We start from the raw sequence: 20,978 nt of genomic DNA on the forward strand, positions 1-20,978 counted from the left end.
ATCAATGAGCATAATATTTGACCTATTCTTAACCATTACCGGAGACGGCGGTTGGGAAAATCAGGGGGCGTGTGGATAGTGTTGCCTGGTATCAAGTCCTCGTATTTCGCTGTTCGTTGCCTTCATCAGTGGCCCTGAAATCCTGCGAGTGTTTTGAAGAGCTATTTCTTGTGACATACTACTCGCCCCCATCCACCCGCTTAATCCTGAGCCTGGCCTCTAGCATTTAATTACCAGATGTAGTCGTACTTACCCTAGAAGTCGAAGTGGGTTTGCGTGAGGGCCCTTTCCTAGGCTTCTTCGTCCATTCGGCTTTGCGAGCTTTCATAGCATCTCGCGCACCCTGAGCCCGAAGATCTAGGATGTACTGCAGAGCTGCTTCGTCGGGCGGTTTCCCAGAGAGTTTTAGCAGAGACAGTAAGCTAGTTTTGCTAGGGTGAGTGATGTGTGAGGGGATTTTGATAGCGGTGTCGGTGGACTGGTGCGGCATTAATTGGGTCTGGTAGAGTGGTCGGCTCTGTGTAGGAGCTGCTGTCAATGTTGCAATTGGGTTAGCTCGATACTCGTCCATAGACGTAGCAGAGACGGCTGAGGGTGAAGCGCTTCGTCTTACGTTCCGCTGAAGACTGCGCCAGAATCGCAAGTTGGTGTGGTCGACCACCGTACCATTAGACTTGTAGCCGTCATCGTCCTCCGCTAGGACATGCACAACATACCATTCTTGATCAGCAGCGGGAGCTCTAGCAATCTTCTCCGGAATCTTCTCAATTAGTTCTACGTCTAGACTTCTATGAACATTATTTGACGGACCAACTATGAGTCGCTCAGGTATTGTTGCACGCGGAGTCCTTGCTGTTGGATAGTCCCGAAAAGAAAGATTGTCCCGGACTAGCTGCGTCATCACCGTCAGGGGTGTACGGCCTGATTTCGGTGAGATATTGGTTATTATCTCAAAAGGCGGTGTCGGTGACGGAACCGGCTCTGTGAGATAATCTGAAAAAGATATCCATCGGCCGGGGACGAGGTACTCTCGAGGGCTTGGAGGATCAATCAGGCTGGGATACTGGCGTATCGAGGAAAGGAAGGGAAGTGGTAACCCGACTGACTAGGTAGGTGATATTCTTGAGAATTTGGTCGTCGATCTATTCTCGGGAATAGTGCAGTGCTATGCTCCGCGGTAGCGTTTGAGATACTCTGGTGTAGAGGTTTGACGTGATAGAACATTCTCAACGTTGCGTGCCTGTGCCATGGTGGTGGATCGGTTTCCATAGAGCCATGCTGATTGAATGGGCTGGCATATTTTCCATTCACAGTTCGCTGAAGCAGTCACTGTGTTAGGTGAAAACCGTGAAATATGGGTTGACTGCGGTTGTGAAGTTTTTCGAGCTTGATCGCTAGCAAAGACCGCCTCGTCTGCAAGAGCATTTGCCTAAAGCGAAGAAGAAAGTTCCCTTTCATACTTTAAATACCCATCCACGGGTGTTTGTGCCGTCTAAGAAAGAGTTCCGCGCTTTGGTTGTAAAATGCGCTGACCCCTAGTATCGTTGGTTACTTGAAAGGCTCACGGTGGTATTTGGGTTGAGTTCACTGATGCATATGCTGAGGATGACGAAGATAATGAAGGTAATGAAAATATTTGATGTTGAAATGAAAGAAAAGCAATACAGCTAAACGTTGCGTCTGTTTGGTGAGTTCCATTTCCACGCTCAATGAGTTGGGCTTGCACCGAAAAGGCATGATGTCCAAAAATGATCAGGTCAACATATCGACTGGACGGCAGACTTCCACGAATACGTGTCCGGATTAGTGAATACCGAGCCTATAGCCTTGCAAGCTGATGCGTCTGAGTTGATAACTGACTCCACAAAGGTGAGTAATCAATTCCATTCGACGAAGGCGTCTACGGGGCCCAGGGATATTCGTCGCTGCAGGAATCTCTGTGGTCACGAGCTCTTCCAGCCTCTACTGATGATAGGTAGCGTATTGTGCAACATTTCATGTTGACCTGTTCTAGCAGGAGGATTTTGAGCCCAGCTAATGAGGCATGGAGCATCGGCTTTACGGCAAGGTAAAGGTGCTGAAGGTCATGCTGAAGGTGCAGAATTGGTCCGGGCCATGAATTAGACAATCTCTGGCATATCCCATATCCGAAGAGTGCATGAAGTGGACAAAAAAGAAAGTTGAGGACGAGCGTGGGGAGTGGAAGTCCGTTGGAGAGTGCCAAGCGCAAGCCCCCTTCACCGGTGGTCAGGTCTTGCATATCATAACTACCCAGAGATGTAGTCAGATAGGTACCTGGATAGGTACCCAGATAGGTACCTTCAACATGTTCAAGCGGTAGTGTATATTGCAAAGCATTGTACACGCTCACTGCAGACTCCAGGGCAGTGATCTTGTTCTTAAAATCTCACCGCGTTCTCGGCCCTAACATCTCTGGGGATGACCGCCTGCGAGATGCCGCCTCAGCTCCTCCTCACCCAGGCACCAATCATGGCAGCGTCCAACACCGCGGCTTCAATCATACTTTCCGCACGACTGCGTGGAAGTCCATCGGTTCAAGCTCCGGGATGTGTCGTGTGCATCAAAGCGCGCCCTGAATTGTCCGAACAACCCGGGAGCGGGGTCGACGCCAGAATCGTGGGGTAAGTTAACCCGTGCGCCAATATCATGTTTGCATTCGCCGTCATGGTGAGGTGATCACAGGTCCAAGTTTAAAATGCGTGTTTACATGTCCCCTGACGCCCTTCTCCCGTCTTCTTCTCACTCCGCCATTTAAGAACCTTGAAGGAGGCCATTCGGAGATCATGCGGGCCGGATAGCGTACTCCTCACGTTCAATTCCTGGACTTTTAACTTTTCAGTATGGTCTGCAAAGAGAAATATCTGGTTCTCCACCTCGGAGATCCAGTACAGCACAATCCAGAAATCCACAACCGGTTCTTGTCTGAATTCAACATCATTCGGCCCTCCGATGCCGAGCGTCAGAGACCTCAGTTTATGCAGGCGCTGAAAGAGAAAAAATGGGGAAATTTCGATGCCATCTTCCGTCCGTTTTGGAACACCGGAGGGGAGATGGGGCGTTGGGATGCAGAGCTTGTTCCCCTGCTCCCACCATCCGTAAAGATATTCGCTAGTGCGGGCGCCGGGTATGATTGGGCAGACGTTGACGTCCTGGCGGCGAACGGTAGGCATTGTGGAATTCTGAATGGCCAAGTCTATGGCATTAGATCGACTAACTTTAAAAGGTATTGTGTACTGTAATGGTGCCACAGCATCTTCGGAAGCCGTGGCCGACATGGCAATTTTCCACATTTTATCAGTCTTCCGGAATTTGACATGGTCCCATCTCGCAGCTCGCTCTTGTGACCCAGAGCAATGGATAGAAGCCCACAAGTATGCCACCTTGACTGCCCGTAATCCACGAGGACACAGCCTGGGCATCGTTGGACTAGGCAACATTGGCTACCTTATCGCCAGCAAGGCATATCACGGTTTTGGAATGAAAATTCAATACCACGACGTAGCCCGTAAGACTGCAGAGCAAGAGGCGGCATTGGACGCCACTTTCTTTGACAGCCTTGATGCACTCCTTGGGGAATCTGACTGCATTTTGATAGCAATACCATATTTTGGCAGGAAGCTTATTGATGTTGCGAGCCTGCGTAAGTTCAAGAAAGGCTCTCGATTTGTCAATGTTGCTCGAGGTGCCCTGGTGGATGAAGACGCTCTCGTCGAAGCGCTTAACTCAGGGCATGTGCTCGCTGCAGGACTTGACGTTCATGCAAACGAGCCGCATGTGCACCCTGAACTGGCAAAGATGAGGAATGTTACACTTACTAGTCATAATGGTGGTGGCGCTTTGGATACGATTATTGGGTTTGAGCGACTAGCCATGGAGAATATCGAGGGCTTACTTCTAAAAGGAAAACCCTTGACCCCTGTGAATATGCATCTTATTAGAAAGAGTATCTAGCCAAATTAATTTTTTTGCTCGACTTGTGTTGGCCTAGATCTGCTTAGATGCTAGCGAAAAGCGCCAACTCTATGCAGTATTACCCATCCACTTTCTCAGCCAACCGCACATTTCCCTCCCAGAACACTGATCTCAACTAAAAACAACATGACAGCTCTTGACGTTGCCTCGTAGTAAGAAAGACATCGTATTCAGCCAATGAGCGATATGCAATAACGCCCTCTGAGCTTATCTATACTGCAGGGCACTCCATGTCAGCTGCACAAAATTTCCCGACTTTTATCACTTAACCAACCGCGAATGGTGAAAAAATTAATACAAAAGGCCTCCGTGCCCCGATTACTGCTCTCCTCTCTACCTCACACAGCACCCCATTTCTACCCTCCCTGGTGCCAACCCTGCTCTGTTGCCATCGCCATCTCCCAGATAATGCATCATTCTTCGGCACAAACAATACTTGACCAACAAAATGTAGAGTTCTCTAGCCTCAGCGAGCTGTCTGAGACTGCTAGTGGTCTCACATCCAATCCGTCTCGTGCGGCCCTCATCAAGGCAATCCAGATTCGGGATGACGGCAGCAATGAGGAGCCTGAAGAAAAACCCTCTGTAGTTGATATCGGAGTTGATTCGAGTCAAGCGAGCATAGACGTAGCTACTATTCTGGATCACGTCCGGCGGGAAGGCAGTCTGGAGTCATTCTCATGGACTGGCCACAACATGTTGCGGGCCAGAGGCAAACGACCACCCGCCTTCTGGGAAGCACTTTGGAAGACCGCGGCAACTCTCAAGAATCTTGACCTTTGGTTTTATGAACATGAGCCAGTTTTGTCACCAGGCTACACTCCCGGTCCTGTGAGTTTCGAGCTACTGCAGAAACTTCACCTGGATGTAAGCAACGGTCACGGGGATGACGGGTCTATCATTGACCAGATACTTCGAAGCAGTCCCAATCTCGAGAATGCTTCACTTGAATTCCCTAACTGCGACCTTGAGGGCTGTCGGCTAGGAGGCCTCACTTGGGACTATCGTTTCCCAAAACTTCACACCCTGCATCTGAACGCGTACGACTCAAACCCCGCGCAACTATTTTCCTTCTTCGCACGAAACCCTAATATTAAAAACCTAAAATTCGACATGTGGAGTAATGAAAAGTGCGCAGATCTTGCCGACGGCGTCCTGCAAAACCTCGAGGCACTCTCAATAGACGTAGCAGGGCGCCCGAGGCCGTTTTCTGATTTTCTGTCGGCCTCTGCCGCTCGTCCTATCGTGCATCTCCGTGTATCAAACTCTCCTCATTCATGCTATCCTCTGATCAGGAATGTTTCAAGGGCCCTGCGTTGCTTGGAAATTAAGACAGACATTGACTTCTGGCGGCGTGAGCCAGAGCCTAGTCCTAGCGCAGGATTAGACAATGTTACGAAGACGCTCGAAGAGACCGCCTTGTCTTCCGAGAAACCGGATCTAGAGCGTGAAGAACTCGACGAAGACAATGAGGAGGCCTCTGAGGGTAGTAGTATACCGAAGGAACCACTGGCCGAATCTCAGGGCGGTGAAAACGAAAAGAGTGTGGATAAGCCTATCAGCCCGCCGCCGCCGCCGCAAGCAATTCAAAACTTACTCTCTCAGCTCCCAGAACTTAAGGAGTTCGCTTTGGATCTCGAGACAGGCCTCACGTACGTGTCGGATGACGAGGGAGAGTGGGGTCACCCTGCCGCGATGAATGAGAAGGACCTTGTAAGCCTCTCTCACACTTCATCATCCCTTCTTCTCAGCATTCTCCTTACATTTTTTCTTATAGATATCCGTGCTGGGACATCTTCCCGCGAACTCACAACTCCGCGCCATCAGGCTATCGGGCAGCTGTGGTCTGCCGCTCCCGGAGGAACTACTGGAGAGCTTCCCGGAGGTTCCGAGTGGCGTAGAGTATCTTAGATGGGATACGCAAGAGAGTAAGTTATTGTACAGATTAGAGAGGTCGGAAGGGAAGACAAAAGCCGTCAGATGCGACCCTGTTCGAGAATCTAGCGTGGCCGAGGAGCTGTGGACAGAGAACCGCATCTTGGACTATTGACAGAGATTTAGTAGCAGAACGCGACGTTTAGTGCAATCGCATGAGAAGCCAAAATTTCTGCTTCGCCACTCGGTTTTGATTGTGTAAACTGTATAAATTTCGTACATGTAATGTGGTTTTCTGTGCGCGTAGAATCCTCCCTCAATTAATATAATACAAAAATACATCCATCTGAATTTCGAGCCATTAAAAGAGGACTTACCGTAGTTTACCTAGCCTATTTCACTTAATGAGCCAAATACCTTGTGGGTAATTCGCAGAGGCCAAGATGCCGGGATCTGTAAAGTGCTATTGGTTTGTCTAATGGAACATCAAACAATTATGGAAGTATATGCGACATATAAGCTCTCCACAATGCATTGCCTTCCAGAGTTGTGGCCGTGGTTCAATAAGCTCTTCGGTACCAAAGTAGTGGCTCTCATAAAATTCATTTTCGTCACATTAAAACCTAGGCACATATACATTCCCTGCTGCAGCCGAGAACGACTGTCCAGCCATGATCGTGGCTTGATTCGCCATATTCGACATCTGGTTCTGGATCTGGAGGAGTTGCATCTTGGCCGCCACTTCTGCCTCACTCATCCCACTACCCTGTCTGATCTGCACGCTGCCGCTGCTCACATTGGCTGCATCAATGCTGCTGGCTGCCTCTTGACACACGCGCGCGATTGCGCCGGTCCTGATTCGGTTTGCGCGTGCGGAGAGTGGTGCTGGCTCGTTGCGTTCTCGGCGGGAGATGTCTGGGTGTCCAGCGCCAGAAGGATTATAAGTGTCGGCGCAAAACCTTGGCATGAGCTTTTCCAGGCCTTCAGGCTCACCCACGAGCTCAAGAAACAGGTATTTATACCATCCGGAGCGGTTAAGAGCAGGGATGTAGGTTGTATATGGAGTGTTGGGCGCCGGTAGCTCTGGAGAGATCTTTAAGGTTTGGGGTTTCGGTTGTGCCGACCATGACGGAGAGAGCGAAGGTTGGGTCGGGACCATGATGTGTGGAATTCCTTCTAAGGCCCACAAAGATGCGAAGGCACGGAAGGAATCATATGAAAACAATTCTATAATCAGAAATTAGCACCCCGGAGAAGCAAAGCGCTCAATTATCGATTTTCTAGGCCGAAATGGCATGCTGAGACTGGGTAAAAGCCTGTCTCCTGTTCTTCCAACTGCAGGGAAAGGCTAGTTGTTGAAGAGACCGTTTCAATTTCTCGATCACACATCTTGGAATTTTCGCAACCCATAATTGGCTATCAAACCGAATAAAATAGTACTTACGTGCCGCATCTTCGGCCATTTCTTGGACTTTCCAGCTTTCCAATATTTTAGTAGCCTCGAGGATTCCTTTTCAATCGAAATTAGTGTAGCTCCTGTAAGCCCATTTCACCTTCATGTTGTAACGAGCACTCGTCGGAATGACTCAGTTATCCAACCAAGGAAGTCCTTAGGATTGGGTAAATAAAGCATACCTGTATTTTTGGGTTCGCAATTTCGATCGAGACCATCATACAGCAAATCTGCAATTTCAAAGAACTCCTTCGTGGGCTCCTCCGTGTTTGGGTCGGCAACCCTCCATGGACCGATTGTGCTTGTGTCACTAAGGGCTCGTCGGAGTACTGTGAATGGCTGTGGAGGTTGCGAGGATTGGGTTGACTGCGACTGTTGGGAATGCTGGATCGGCTGGTATGGCTGATACTGCTGAGGTGGGCTTTGTGGGAGATTGGGTAATATATTGGCTTCTTGATGGGGACCACTAGCGGTCAACCCACCTAGATCTGCGGGAAGTTCTGCAATAAATTCATTCGGGGCAGTTGCTGTGTTGTCAGGTTGACTGTTTACGGGTTTAAATGGCATTTGAGATTGAGCACCTTCTGCGAGTTGGGTATTCTGGAGATTTCCAATAGGAGGCACTTGATGGTCACTCGTCGGATATTGGGAAGAGCTGGTCGGATAGGCAGTATTCTGATTGGTTGGGCTCACGGGAGGAGGCGCTCCTGAGCTAACAGATCCCCATTGCTGTGCCTGCTCAGTATTGTTGGGGGGTATAGGTGCTGTAGAATAAGCCTGAGGTGGAGTGGTGGGAGTGAAAGTCGGTGCATGCTGAGGTGTACCGGGTGGGCCTGCATTTTGGTTTACAGGGCTCACACTTGTCACACCAGTATCAACTGGTGCCCACTGATTCGTTTGATCAGCTGGGTTGGACGGGAAAGGACTTGCTGGATATGGTTGTGGTGGGGACATTGGAGATATATTTTGGGCATATTGTGACATCGTAGAAGTTCCTGTAGTATTTTCCTGCTGTGGCATTCCTTGCGGATTCCCCATCGAAGTATGCTCCGTACTGCCGTACTGATTGTAATTCGACGGTGGTTGTGTGAACGCCGGCTGCATTGGCTGTTGTTGTTGCTGCTGCTGCTGCTGTTGTTGTGGAACCTGCGGCTGATTCGGAGTCTGAGTTTGTTGCTGCGGAGGGAAATAGCTGTTCTGAACTGGTGGGGGAGTTGTGTAATTTAAGAGAGGGTATGGTGATTGTTGGGTGTTAGAGTAAGAAGATTGCCAGTTGGATGGTTGGGCTCCAGCCTGCGGAGGAACCTGTTGTTGCTGTTGGTTACTCTGATATTGCTGAGGTTGATAAGTATTTGGGGAACTGGAGGCGGCATGAGTGCTTGATGCCGATTGTTTGTTCAACTTTTGGCCGACTGTTTTGCTAAATTTCTGCCAAACCGGCTTTCCCGTAGTGACAGCTTGATTGATCATCTGTCCGAAAGCCGAGGGCGGCGTTGAGGAGGCATGATTTTGGGCTGCTGGAGGCACGTATTGGGGCGCGTAAACGTTCCCAGGACTGGGCTGGTTGGACATGGCATTTGGAGGTTGGGAGTAATATTGCCCTTGTCCTTGTTGCGTAGGGTATGGCGATTGTGAAGGTTGAGAATAGGAAGGCGGGATGTTTGAGCCGGATTGCGGTGGTATAGGAGGAGCGTGTGGGAATTGAGACATTACAAGAAACAACGGACAGATATTCTAGAATGACAATGGAGCGCAGGATGTATTCAGGAGCGAGAATGAGGCTATCTATTAAGAGTTGTGGTCGACTGAGTGGGAGTGATTCTGAAGGGAGTGTGGGGCGGGCCTTGAGAACTAGATCAAGTCAGCAAGCTGAAAAAGAACCTTGCACATCGGGGCCTAGGAGCCCTCGGAGCGGACCCAGAATGCGCCGGGGTTAGCGAGTAAAATAAGGTTGTATGAAGCATACAAGTAGAGTGATGTCGCAGCAAAATAGGCTGGGGATACTGCTGCAAGGAGATGGGCAGGCCAGTAGTGGATAAGGAGAAGATTGAGATGGGGATAGACTTTCGGTGTTGAGGGTTAGGTGCGGAAAGTAGAGAAAGAAGGCTCGCCTTATCTTCCCGTCCGGTAATGATGCCTTCCACGCGTCACCGTCCTCGAGCTAGCCCTGCGCCCATCCCTCCCACTCCTCATCCATCCATCCCCACCATCCCCGCCAAACCCTTGACACTACTTGACTCGCCCGTCCGTGCCAACGTACAATATATTGGCCCTCGACCCAATGCGCAGTTACTCATCCGATGCCCCAATATTTGGATCAAGCGTAAAAGGTCGCCTCATTACTCCTACCCGTCTTTTTGATTTTATGGCCTAGCCAATTGGTGTTTTTATATGTTTTACACGTAGTAATTCGAAGTCCCATCTTGTGACACCTCCAATTCCCGTGCAGAGTAACGTCATCAATCTATCACCATGCGGATTTGGGCTTGGTCCAAAAAGATCACTGCAAGTCCGACTATCAGCGAATCTCCGGCTAGTGGCTTCGCTACGTGTTTAACTATTAATTTCCTGTCTAATCATTTGGGTGATAACTTCCGAAATCCTACTTCCACATTCTCATTTTCATGACGCATCGGCCGACTGATTATTCAAGCCCTCCGGCTCCCATAACATTGCTACACCCTCCAGACCTTCAACAATCTTGGACTCTTCAACGATCTGGAACCCCATCTTGACGTATAGGAAACGACCCATAACGCTGGCTTCGAGCGTTAATGGGAGCTTTTCTTCAGCAGCTATTCTCTGCCCATATGCAACAAGTTTGGCGCCGATCCCCCGGCGTTGGCACCGAGGCGACACACCCAGCAGCCCGAGATGCCAGTAAGAAGGCAGCTTCGTATAAATATTGTATTCGGTAGCATTCCGAAATATCAGAGTGCGCGACTGGTCGGAAGCGCGGTCCAGAAAGCATTCCTCGTACCATATTTCCCAGGAGAGCAAATACCGCTCTAGTTCTGCAGGCGTGCATGTCAGCGACAAAATCCAGCGGAAGACGTAGAGGTTGCAATCAAGGTCACCAACTGTTTATCGGGAGTTCATGCCGCCATTTCTTGGCACCGGAGTCGTTTCCGTTGCGGATGTAGAATGCGAAACCGAGTACTTCGGGTTTCCCCGTCCATTCGGCATCGCCCTCTTCACTCTCGGCAACGAAGCCGTGGGAGCCCCGCTCAACGAGCCGCGTTCGCAGCCGGATCAATTGGAAGCGACGCAGGTCGTCGGGAAAGCGGTCTTGGTGCGGATACAGCCAGGTGAACAGTTCGTCTTTGGAAAATGTCTGGTTGGTTATTTCGGCTACGGCAGGGATGTCAGATCGGATCAAGGGGCGGATATGCATCTTGGCATGAAGGATTTGGAGAGGCAAGGAAAATTTCAAGGGGAAACAGTCTCGAGATGTTGCTATGCACTTGTGTATACTTTTATACTTTTGTATTTCTATATTAGCAGAGGGATAAGAGGCATATTGTTCTGTCAGTATCTTAATGAGTCATCCTGAGTGGGTCGCACCATTGGAGCTAAACAGGGGTATTTGGGGTAAGTGCTGCGTGTGCTGGTTGCGTTGCGTGCGTGACCAAGAAGATCTCGGGCTTGGGAAATCTTTTGAAAGAGGAGGATATTTATCTCGGATATTCTTTTAATCGAATCCTGGTCTTTCGTTTAGCTAGTTCCCGCGGTAAAGCGGCCCCTGCGGCCCACCGAACGAAGCCCCGGAGCCCTAATGGCTGCTTTAACCCCTAAACGCGTATCAGCAACACCACCTCTAGACCCGCCAGCAGCTCTACTAAGACGTATAAAGAAACCGAGTGCGAAGGTATAAGAGGCCTAGCAGTTGCTGAGGATATAAGCCTAAATATTAGCATAGTTTAAATAGCAGACAACCGCACTATAAACTAGACTATAAGCTATATAGCATATACTGCCTCTATTTCCTATAATAAGAGTCTCTACCTTACCTAAATATAAAGAAGGAGGTATTAATTATAATAAATTTTATTAACTTATTAAAAGCCTTAAAGAAACTATAGTATAGTAAAGCAATATTATTATAAACCAGAATAGTATTATTAAGAGTATTAGAAATAACTTTATAGACATTAAATTAGAATAGTAAAGCTTTAAAAAGCAAAATGCTAAACTCTAAAAGGCTATCTAGTCCTTATAAGCGTAACTAAACACTCCCTTAGCTCTAATATAATTATAGGCATTAGTAGCGGCTAGTAAAAACACGGTAGGGTTAGAGATAATCTTACTATAAATAATAAGCGTTAGGAACCCTAAGGAACCTAATTAATAGCTAGTAATAGATATTAGCTAAGTAAGTTTAAAGGCAATAGAGAGGGTAGCTACTACTAAAGTAGTAAAATAAATTATTATATAAGGTATAAAGGATATTAAGGGGCTTATAAAAGCTATACTTAAGGACTTTCGCGTATAGTAAATAAGCGACAGCATAAGTATTATTAGATTCTTAGTGGAAAAAGATAAAGAAGCTGCGTTTAGGTAGATAACTACTTAATAGCTTAAACCGTATATCCCTAAGGTAAGGCTTATTAAACCTAAGTAGTACACGGTTAAGGCGGACTAGGTTAAAGTACCTTTAGCAATAGACATTAATAGCGGAAAAGTAAGTAAGTCAGCTATAGAGCGCTTTAGGGTAGAGAATAGTATAGAGGTATATATAATAAAATAGCTCGGACAACTAAGGCCACGCGGCTAGTATGCGTTAGTAATTATTAAAGTAGCAATAAAGGAGGATATAGAGAAGCTGCTTATATTAGATAACGTATTATTTAAAGGAGGCGCAATTATTATATCACCATTTAAGGAGTAATATACCCCTATAGCATGCTATAAATATAAAAGGTTTAGATATAGGGCTAGAGACTATACGTAACCTAATATATGCGAAATATATAGGCGGGAAGGCTATCTCTAGTATAAGACGGTAAATCTATACTGCGTAAACTGCTAAGGTCCTTACTAAGCCTTATACTATAAATGCCTAGTATATAGGAAAGAGATAGATAGGATTTTTATATAATAGCGCTATAAATAAAGAACTCTAAATCCTTTAGGCGAATATAAAAAAGTATAGGGAAGTGTAGCATGCGCTATATAATAATAAAGCGCTAGCAGACTTCTACTTTATTCTAGGCCAGGAGCCTTATTACTTTCTCTTAAATAGGGAAGTGGTGCTAGCTGGCTTAAATCCCTAGTAGATAAAGTTCGTCCTAATAGGTAGGCAGTAGTGGTATCCCCTAGTTAGGTTATATATCTAGGCATCTAAAGAGCTAGCAGCTATATAGCTATAGGTAGATTTAGTAGATATTACGGTGGTAGTGGCGTATATTGGCTAAAGGAGACTTATAATTATATCGGTATATATTCCAGACAGATATTTAAGGAGAACTAAAGAAGAGAACCTAGAGGAGCTCTCTAGTAGGCTAGAGATAATTAATAGTCTAGTCTAAAGTAAACTATTACGCGACCTATATACTAAGGTAGTAATTATAGGCGACTTTAATTGGCATAATCTACTATAGGAAGGAAGTTATATTAGTACTATATTAACATAGGAAGAAAGCGCACTAATTATTAATTTTATAGCGGACCGGTTACTCTAAAGCCTACTTTTAGTAGGAGTACCTATATTTAAGAGTAACGCGGGGTAAATATTAATAATTGACCTTATACTTATAACCCTAGGCCTAGTAAATAAACTAGTAAAGTGCGCTATTTAGGAGTATAAGTATAGGTTAGACTATAGAGCTATCTATACTAGCTTTTAGGTTAATATAAATATATAAAAGAGCTAAGAGAGGCTACTTATTAAGAATGCGAACTAGGATAAGATTTGAGAAAATATAAAGCGATAGAAAGAGATAGAATTCCTTATAGAAGATATAGATGAAATAGTTAACTGCCTTAATAGGTGGATTAATAAAGCCCTTAAAGCACACTACTAGCGGGCTAAGCCATTACTATATATAAAAAGATGGTAAAACGAAGACCTTATAACGCTAAGGAAGTTATATATATACTAAAGGAATAGGAATAGCGCGATATAAAGGTAAGGAAGGGATAACCCTAAACTATATAATGTCGTAGTAAGAGCGAAGAAGCTCTTCTATAGGACTATTCGGCGATATAGGAAGCTCCATTAGGATAAATTCCTTAGTAATAGTAACAATATATAGAAAGCGTCGAAATACCTTAATTTATAGGCTATATCCGCGTTTACAAGAATACCGCTAATTAAGAAGGATAAAGGATAGGGAGAGGTCGTTATAAAGAACTATAATATTATAAGAGAACTACTCTAGGCATTCTTTCTAGCCCCGCCGCCGTGCGAATAAGAGGAGGAAACTATAACTAGCTATAACCAATTACCGTAGAAGCCTATCGCCAAATACAAGGTTAAGGCAGCTGTATTTAGGGCTAGCCTAAACAAGGCTTTTAGAAGGGACGGCCTACCAGCTAGAGTATGGCGAGAGCTATAGCCCGTACTAAGTAGTAAAATTACCACTCTTTTTACTAAATTACTTAAGATAGGAAAGGTACTATAGGAATAGAAGGTAGTAAAGATTATACCGCTATAGAAGCCGAAGCGGGGGGACTATATAGTAGTAAACAACTATAGGCCAATCTCCCTCCTCCTAACGCTAGGGAAAGCACTTAAATCGTTAGTGGCGGAAAGGATAGTATACCTAGTGGAGGAATATAGCCTACTACTTAAGATACACTTTGGAGCTAGAAAGCAAAGGTTAATAATATATACGCTATTATATCTCTATAAGGACATATTTAGAGTATAAAAAGAAAAGAAGACGCTATCTCTAGTATTATTTAATATTAAGGGCGTATATAATAATATGGCTATAGAGCCGGAAATTAGAAGATTATAACAGCGTTAGATACCTTAGACGATTATATAATAGGTATAGGACTTTTATATAAACCGTTAAGCCTATATCCTAGTTAATAGATATATATTAGAGGTACAAGCGCTCCTATAAGCGGGCCTTTTATAGAGATTAGCACTAGCCCTAATACTCTTTTTATTCTTTAACGCGGATCTTATATAAAGCGTACCCAGAAATAGCAGCTCTATAGCCTTTATTAATAACTACTTAGCATAGGTTATAGGCCCTACGGCGGAGGAAAACACGCAAATTATCTAGGGCGAGATTATACCGATGCTTAAGAAATAGGAGAGGACTAGTAGAGCTTAATTTAAAGCAAAGAAAACGTTATTTATTTACCTTACTAGATATAAAGAAGCGGGTAGGGATACTACTACGCCGCTCTAATTTAAAGGAAAAGGAATCCCCCTAATATAGGAAGTTAAACTCCTTAGGGTAATTCTTAATAAGGAGCTATAGTTTAAAGTATACCTAGTAAATAAGGCAGGTAAGGCCACTAAGGTAACGCTAGCATTATGTAGATTAAAGGGACTATAGTCTAAGAGCGTTAAGCAGCTAGCTAAAAGCTTAGTCCTACTAATAGTAAACTACGTATTGCCGATATAATACCCGCTTACAATATAAGAGTTAAAGTAGCTCCTTTAGTAGGCGTAGAGGATCACGGCATAAGCTATTATTAGGGGGTTCTATACCGTTACTCTGCTAATAGCGGAGGTAGAAGTAGGCTTACTCCCTCTTAAGTAAAGGCTATATAACTAGGCTATTGCGTTCTAGGTGTTAATCTATAAACTAAGCAAATTATATCCTTATTAGATGATTTAAAGACAGAGGCTCTATAGATAGCACTAGTCGCCGCTCTAGAGGACAGTAGAGATATGCGAGGATGTCTAGGTAAAGGGGGTACTAGAGGTTAAACCGTATATATGCCCGCTATAGGTGGCTAAGCCTAATATAGTAATATACAAGGACAAAGAGCATGCTTAAGCTATTATTAAAGACTATAAGCTAGGGCAGGTTAATATATACGTTAATATATTAGTGCGTAATAGTAGGGTAGGAGTTAGCGTATATACTACGCTATCTAAAGCAACGCTTTTAAAAATAGTGGCGGGCTCTAAGTAGGCTGACGCCTACCTAACAGAGCTTCTAGTAATTAGTAAGGCAGCTAACTAGCTATGGGACCCTACGTGCACAGCTGTTAACTAAGTAGGTTCTCTAATACCTACTTTAGTATAAGAATATTCTCTAACTTGTAATTAGCGTTGCTATTAGTATAGAGCTAGAGGGCTAGAGCCTGCTAGGAAATAATTATAGAGATCTTAAAGAAGCTCTAGCTAAATAATATTACGCTATACTAAATTCTAGGCCATTTAGGATTTATAGGAAACAAGAAGGCTAATAAGCTTACTAAAGCAGTAATAAGACTAGAGGGCGAGGAGCCACTATAGAGAGACGGCCTTCTATAGTACCTTATAACGCAAGCCTTAAAAAGAGCTAAAATAACAATAGGACTACTTTTATTAAAAAGATCTAATATAGGTAAGTTTATAAGGAAGATTAATATAGCACTCTACCTTAAAAAGGCTATAGGATTATACTAGCAGCTAATTAGCTTTAAAGCTACTATCCTTACACAGCTATAGACCGGCAAGTCATTTCTAAAGGAATATCTCTATAAAATTAATGTATTAAAGACGGCGTTATATAACTATAGGCTTATAGAATTAATACAGCACTTTCTCTTTTCTTATAAGAGGTAGATATAGTAGAGGTTTAAACTAAGAGAGTAGTATAGAGATTAATTTGGGGATCTATTATATATATTAGGAGGCTACTTATGTAGACAAAAAGGAGGTAGGAATATTAACGGCCTAATTAAGCGCTAGAAGCTAGACATTAGCGTAGTTAAAGCTATAATTAAATTTGCAAAGGAAACCGGACGTTTATACCTAAGTGTATAAAATATAGAGAGTATAAAAGCCGACGTTAATAAGCAAAGACTCTTAAGAATTCCCCCTCTAATTATCTAACCGAATACACCGCGAGCCTCCTCTACACGTGCCTCCACTAGTACGTTGCTAATTAAGAAGCGCATAACGCTAGAATAGCCCTATGGACATAAGGCGTTAAAAACTACTTACTTAGGCTTACCTTTAAACTCCAACTTTCTTCTAATAGTAATATATTACTTTTCTTTATTTTTTCCTTAGTTAAGTAGGGTGTTAGGTAATAAATATATAGTTCTTATAGTTGGCTTCTAAACTAGAGCAAGCATATTAATGGCAGGAAGTATTTAGTTAGCGCTCTATAACGGCCCATACCCTAGATGGTGCATGGCCATAATAGAATATACATACATACATACATACATGCGTTGCGTGCGTACTACCTGAATGCCTTTCTGGTTAATTCCCACTTCAGGAAGACCTACAGTAGATGCTAAACCTCAGCATTCTTGCCCAGGCTTAGCCTTGTTCAACAGCCATAGGTATCGCCTAACTATTTGCCATTCTGCTGCCTCGCGCAAACGAAGGACATAAAGCGCCTCGTTTCCGTCCCCCAGGTGTGAAGCTTCTTAGTGACTGGTGGCAACAATGAAGCTCTGTGGCATGTTGTAGGCGCTGGCAAGCTCCGCGGAGACTGGCATAACTAGTTCCCACACAAGGTTACATAGGAGCATCGGATTCTGTTGTCAAAGCTGAGATGGCTAGCAAGGTCGATGATACCTTAGCGTCGGGCGAACCTTTTATCGGTAAATTAATCTACTGTAAATCTCTCAGCACGGGCTTTATCGCCGATCACTAGATCGTAACCTTGAATAACTCTAATAAAAAGTTGCTGCTCCGGGATACTATTCGAGGTGCCGAATAAAATACAATACTGAAGCAGATCTGCCTGACCATTGGGAAAGATACTTGGGTCAGGTTCGTCATTTTGTCCACTCTATGCTCTTGGAAACCCATTCGCACCAACTCGATCAATTACAAAAGGTCGCATTATAGTCGACTAGTGCAGTGGAATAAAAAGATGGTAGTCTAGCCAAAAGCTTATACATAACTAGTAGGGCTGCGGTAGGGATGTCCTCGTTCTATATGCAGTTAATCCTCCATCAGTGAAAGGAACAGCAGCTTCGATGTGAAAGTCAACAATGGGCCTTTGGCAGCCTGGCTGGAAATGGCCGGAGCTATATTTATCCGCAGGTATCATTGAGCTTGGAGGGGAAAGGGGAAGCTCGAGAGACTTATTATCTAACCATTTTGCATAATAGTGTCTTCTACCATCAACTCCAGTCTGCAGCTCCTATCAACGAAATGCCTTTAATGTTTCGCGAGGCTTTTCCCGGTCATACAACCGCCGGCTTTATAATCGATGCTTCTGTCAACTCTACCGACTATGGGAATCATCCGTGGCTTCGTTCTGGCAATCATAACGGATCTAATATCGGCCAAGTTGGCTCACTTTGCTCAACGTGTAGACAACTAAACTTCGAATATCTATTTCGGCAACCCCTCAGCCAAGTTAAAGTGGCACAAACTCAAGAGGAAGAAATACCGCTGATTAGACTGACTGATGGTATTTGCCTCGGTTTCGTGGACGAAATCAGGCGAAGACAGGATTGTGTCTTTTGCAAGCTCGTTACCTTGGTATTATCTAAACAATGTGCTGACCGAGTTCTCCCGTCTAGTATTGATGGTCAGCGAGTCGAGTGTTACATTATGAATATTGTCCAGGAAACTCATAAGATCTCTATGGATTTTACTTCTGTATTAGCCCGAAATGAGCCTTACGCGCTTCAACTCAATATCAAAACCCAGCCTTCACTGATTCCTGATCCTCTCCTAACCAAGGGTTCCGCAAGCCCCATATCAAGGATCCAGCTGCTCGCAGACCCCGGGTCAGAAAAATCCACAAGCTGTTATGGAAGGCCAATGTCGAACACTACCACAGACTTCCGTCTGTTAACCAACTGGATTAATGACTGTCAAGCCAGCCCCAGAAGAACCCAGTTAGACCGTGTGGGATTACTTGCTGAAGATCCTTTCAGGATACGGCTCATCGACATCAAGCGCCGCTGTCTAGTGCAGTGTCGCCTTCACGGCAAGTTCGATGACTTCGCGGCTTTGAGTTATATGTGGGGTTCCCAGAAACCTCTAATGCTATTGAGCACAAATCTTGCGGAACTAGAGGAGGAAGATGGCTTATCGCCATTCGATCCTAGAATCCCCCGGACAATTAAGGACGCCATGGTACTTTGCGAACGCTTAGAAGAAGCTTATCTTTGGGTAGATTCTCTTTGCATAATGCAGAACACTTCCGAGGCTTTGGACCAGATCAAAAGAATGGATTCAATTTATCAGAGCTCCAAATTCACAATTGTGGCAGCACATGGCATAGACTCAGAAGCAGGTTTGCCTGGAGTCAGACCGAGCTCGCGCATTCTTGAACAACGAGTAATAGATGTACGCGGATTGAAACTCGCAAATGTCTTGCCACAGTTCACGTACTCTGTAGACAACTCCCTATGGAATACTCGGGGATGGACCTATCAGGAACGCCTCTTATCAGAGAGGAAACTGGTGTTCACATCGGATCAAGTCTACTTCCAGTGCGATCATGGAGATTGCTCTGAGGATGCCTATTCCACTTTTCATCAATCTTCAGTGTTAAATGAGTTTCCTCCCTTGGAAAATAAATCCCTCTATAAGATACGCCTCCGCAACGCCATCAGTTTTGATGTTTATACCATGATGGTAGAGGAGTATACAAGGAGGAACTTGTCCCACGGAGAAGACATTGTGAACGCCTTTGAGGGAGTTTTGCAAGTACTTAACAGGCGCTTCTTCATGATGCGCCCCGTTGTCTTCGGCATACCGCTGTGCATATTGGATATCTCGCTTTTATGGCATCCCGCTAAGGCGCTCTGCCGACGATCAGGCAACGGATCTAGACATGGAGGCTTCCCAAGCTGGTCTTGGGCAGGCTGGATAGGCCCAATCGAGTATCAGTTTTTAATGAATGCTTCGGAGCGGACCATCCTATGCGCGACCTGGCTGGACGGCAACCAGCGATGCCACCAGGAACGCCCGTTGCCATCAACTGTTACCGGTCGGCCTCCTCCATCATGGCCTCATTGGGACAAGTGGGAGCGCTACGTCTCTCGTTACGAAGAGATATACTACGTCGAAAAGAACGGAGACCCAGAATGCTGGCTCTGCCACCCAATTGATTCAGCGAGAACATTGCCGGTAACAGATACACCAATGGATTCCACCGGTACCTTGCACCTCATAGCTGAGGTTGCGACTCTAAAGATCACAGAGGAACACTCCACATGGAGCTCCACATGCACTTCAGACTCCCATGACGTCTGTAATCTTGTTATCTTTGACTCTCAAGGTCACCGTGCTGGCATAGCTGTGGTTGACGGAACGACAGCGCAGGCAATCAGAAACCAGCCACAGAGCCAATCCTTTATCAAATTATCTCAAACCGCACTCTCGAGCGGAAGAGACGACCCGTCCTGGGACCCAGTTACAGAGAGTTATATTGGAGTTCCTGGTGCGCCGGCGATCAATCCGCAGCCAAACACTGGGCAGGGTGATGAGCTTTTTGATCCACAATACTATGATGCCAATATTTGTTGGTGCTTGTATAATGTACTAATGGTTGAATGGCAAGACAACGTGGCTTATCGGCTTGGGATTGGTCTCGTTCACATTCACGCCTTTGATGCGGCAGAGCCTGTAAGAAAGCGGCTTCTCCTCGGGTGAAGATGAATGGGGGTCTGGCACGGGCGTAGCCGATATTTCAGACCGTCCTTGCCGTTGAAGCAGGTCCTCTGCGCAGATCCATAGCCGTACCTAGATTGACATACTGGTCCCACAAAATCTGCGAATGATGCCAACTTGGGCTCGGCGTTGAAACGTATTTGAGCAAAATACAGTTGTAACAGTAATCTGATCGCACTTTTCTAATATTCCATGCTTCTCATCTTACCAAAGCCTTTGTATATACAGTCTATCCTAACAGCCGTCGTTTCAGAATGACTGCAACTAATTCCGAAGACCTCGCCCTCCCCAAGGGGCCCCTCCTTGTCACCGGCGCGACCGGACACACAGCACCCAACATCAACGAAGTGCTCTCCTGAATACGAGACCGCAATCGCGGAAGATATAGCGTGCGAAGGCGCTTTCGACGAAGCCGTAAAAGGCGTAGATATCATCGCCCGCACTGCCTCCGTCATGTCCTTCTCAGCGAATCCGCACGAAGTCATTCCAGCCACAATTGCCGGGGCTACAGGCATTCTCAAGTCAGCCGCCAGAGAGCAACACATCAAGCACCGCAGCAACGATCCCCAAACCTAGAAAGAAATTTAAAATTGACAGGAACACCTAGGACGATGAAGCTGTCCGCGATGCGTAGGCTTCTCCGCCATACAATGCTGACCGGGCTTTTACGGTATATGCAGCCAGCAAGACCGAAGCAGAGAGGGCGGTGTGGAAATCTGTGGAAGAGCAGAAGCCGCATTTTGTCGTTAACTGGGTGAATCCTAATGCAAACCTGGGGAGGATTCTGGCTAGCCCGGGTGCTACAGGAAATTGGGTGCCAAGAGTCCTGAAAAGGGATACATCTATTGATACTCCACCTCGTACGCTGATCTCTCCTGGAAATATAAT

The 20,978-nt window shown here is 45.6% G+C and overlaps 6 protein-coding genes across 6 annotated transcripts; 3 read left to right on the forward strand and 3 right to left on the reverse strand.

The window, feature by feature from the left end:
- Positions 1-866: 866 nt before the first annotated feature.
- Positions 867-1,226, reverse strand: K441DRAFT_670747 (uncharacterized protein; the record flags this gene model as incomplete). The annotated part of the gene is made up of 1 exon (XM_067650323.1): positions 867-1,226. A coding segment is annotated over one exon (176 nt), but the record flags the coding sequence as incomplete, so codon positions are not given.
- A 1,635-nt stretch (positions 1,227-2,861) lies between these two features.
- Positions 2,862-3,972, forward strand: K441DRAFT_594050 (uncharacterized protein; the record flags this gene model as incomplete). Its single annotated transcript, XM_067644939.1, has 2 exons — positions 2,862-3,183; positions 3,245-3,972. The coding sequence occupies 2 exons, from the start codon at positions 2,862-2,864 to the stop codon at positions 3,970-3,972; spliced, it is 1,050 nt and encodes a 349-aa protein (XP_067497036.1).
- Positions 3,973-4,062: 90 nt separating this feature from the next.
- On the forward strand, positions 4,063-6,228 carry K441DRAFT_701250 (uncharacterized protein). The gene is made up of 2 exons (XM_067653320.1): positions 4,063-5,706; positions 5,771-6,228. The coding sequence occupies exons 1-2, from the start codon at positions 4,273-4,275 to the stop codon at positions 6,041-6,043; spliced, it is 1,707 nt and encodes a 568-aa protein (XP_067497037.1). The 5' UTR covers positions 4,063-4,272; the 3' UTR covers positions 6,044-6,228.
- Positions 6,229-6,484: 256 nt separating this feature from the next.
- K441DRAFT_682608 (uncharacterized protein) lies at positions 6,485-9,031 on the reverse strand (the record flags this gene model as incomplete). The annotated part of the gene is made up of 3 exons (XM_067651598.1): positions 6,485-7,095; positions 7,313-7,378; positions 7,504-9,031. The coding sequence occupies 3 exons, from the start codon at positions 9,029-9,031 to the stop codon at positions 6,485-6,487; spliced, it is 2,205 nt and encodes a 734-aa protein (XP_067497038.1).
- A 519-nt stretch (positions 9,032-9,550) lies between these two features.
- K441DRAFT_623004 (acyl-CoA N-acyltransferase) lies at positions 9,551-10,715 on the reverse strand (the record flags this gene model as incomplete). The annotated part of the gene is made up of 2 exons (XM_067646024.1): positions 9,551-10,335; positions 10,403-10,715. The coding sequence occupies 2 exons, from the start codon at positions 10,713-10,715 to the stop codon at positions 9,944-9,946; spliced, it is 705 nt and encodes a 234-aa protein (XP_067497039.1). The 3' UTR covers positions 9,551-9,943.
- A 7,638-nt stretch (positions 10,716-18,353) lies between these two features.
- On the forward strand, positions 18,354-19,292 carry K441DRAFT_457981 (HET-domain-containing protein; the record flags this gene model as incomplete). The annotated part of the gene is made up of 1 exon (XM_067641754.1): positions 18,354-19,292. A coding segment is annotated over one exon (939 nt), but the record flags the coding sequence as incomplete, so codon positions are not given.
- Positions 19,293-20,978: the final 1,686 nt, after the last annotated feature.

This window comes from Cenococcum geophilum (assembly GCF_001692895.1).
Source record: "Cenococcum geophilum 1.58 unplaced genomic scaffold K441scaffold_85, whole genome shotgun sequence".
Lineage (NCBI taxonomy): Eukaryota > Fungi > Ascomycota > Dothideomycetes > Gloniales > Gloniaceae > Cenococcum > Cenococcum geophilum.

Coding starts and splice junctions, on each gene's coding strand:
- K441DRAFT_701250 (XM_067653320.1), top strand. CDS start 4,273: ATGGTGAAAAAATTAATACAAAAGGCCTCCGTGCCCCGATTACTGCTC. Junction 5,707..5,770: donor CGATGAATGAGAAGGACCTT/GTAAGCCTCTCT, acceptor TTTTTCTTATAG/ATATCCGTGCTGGGACATCT.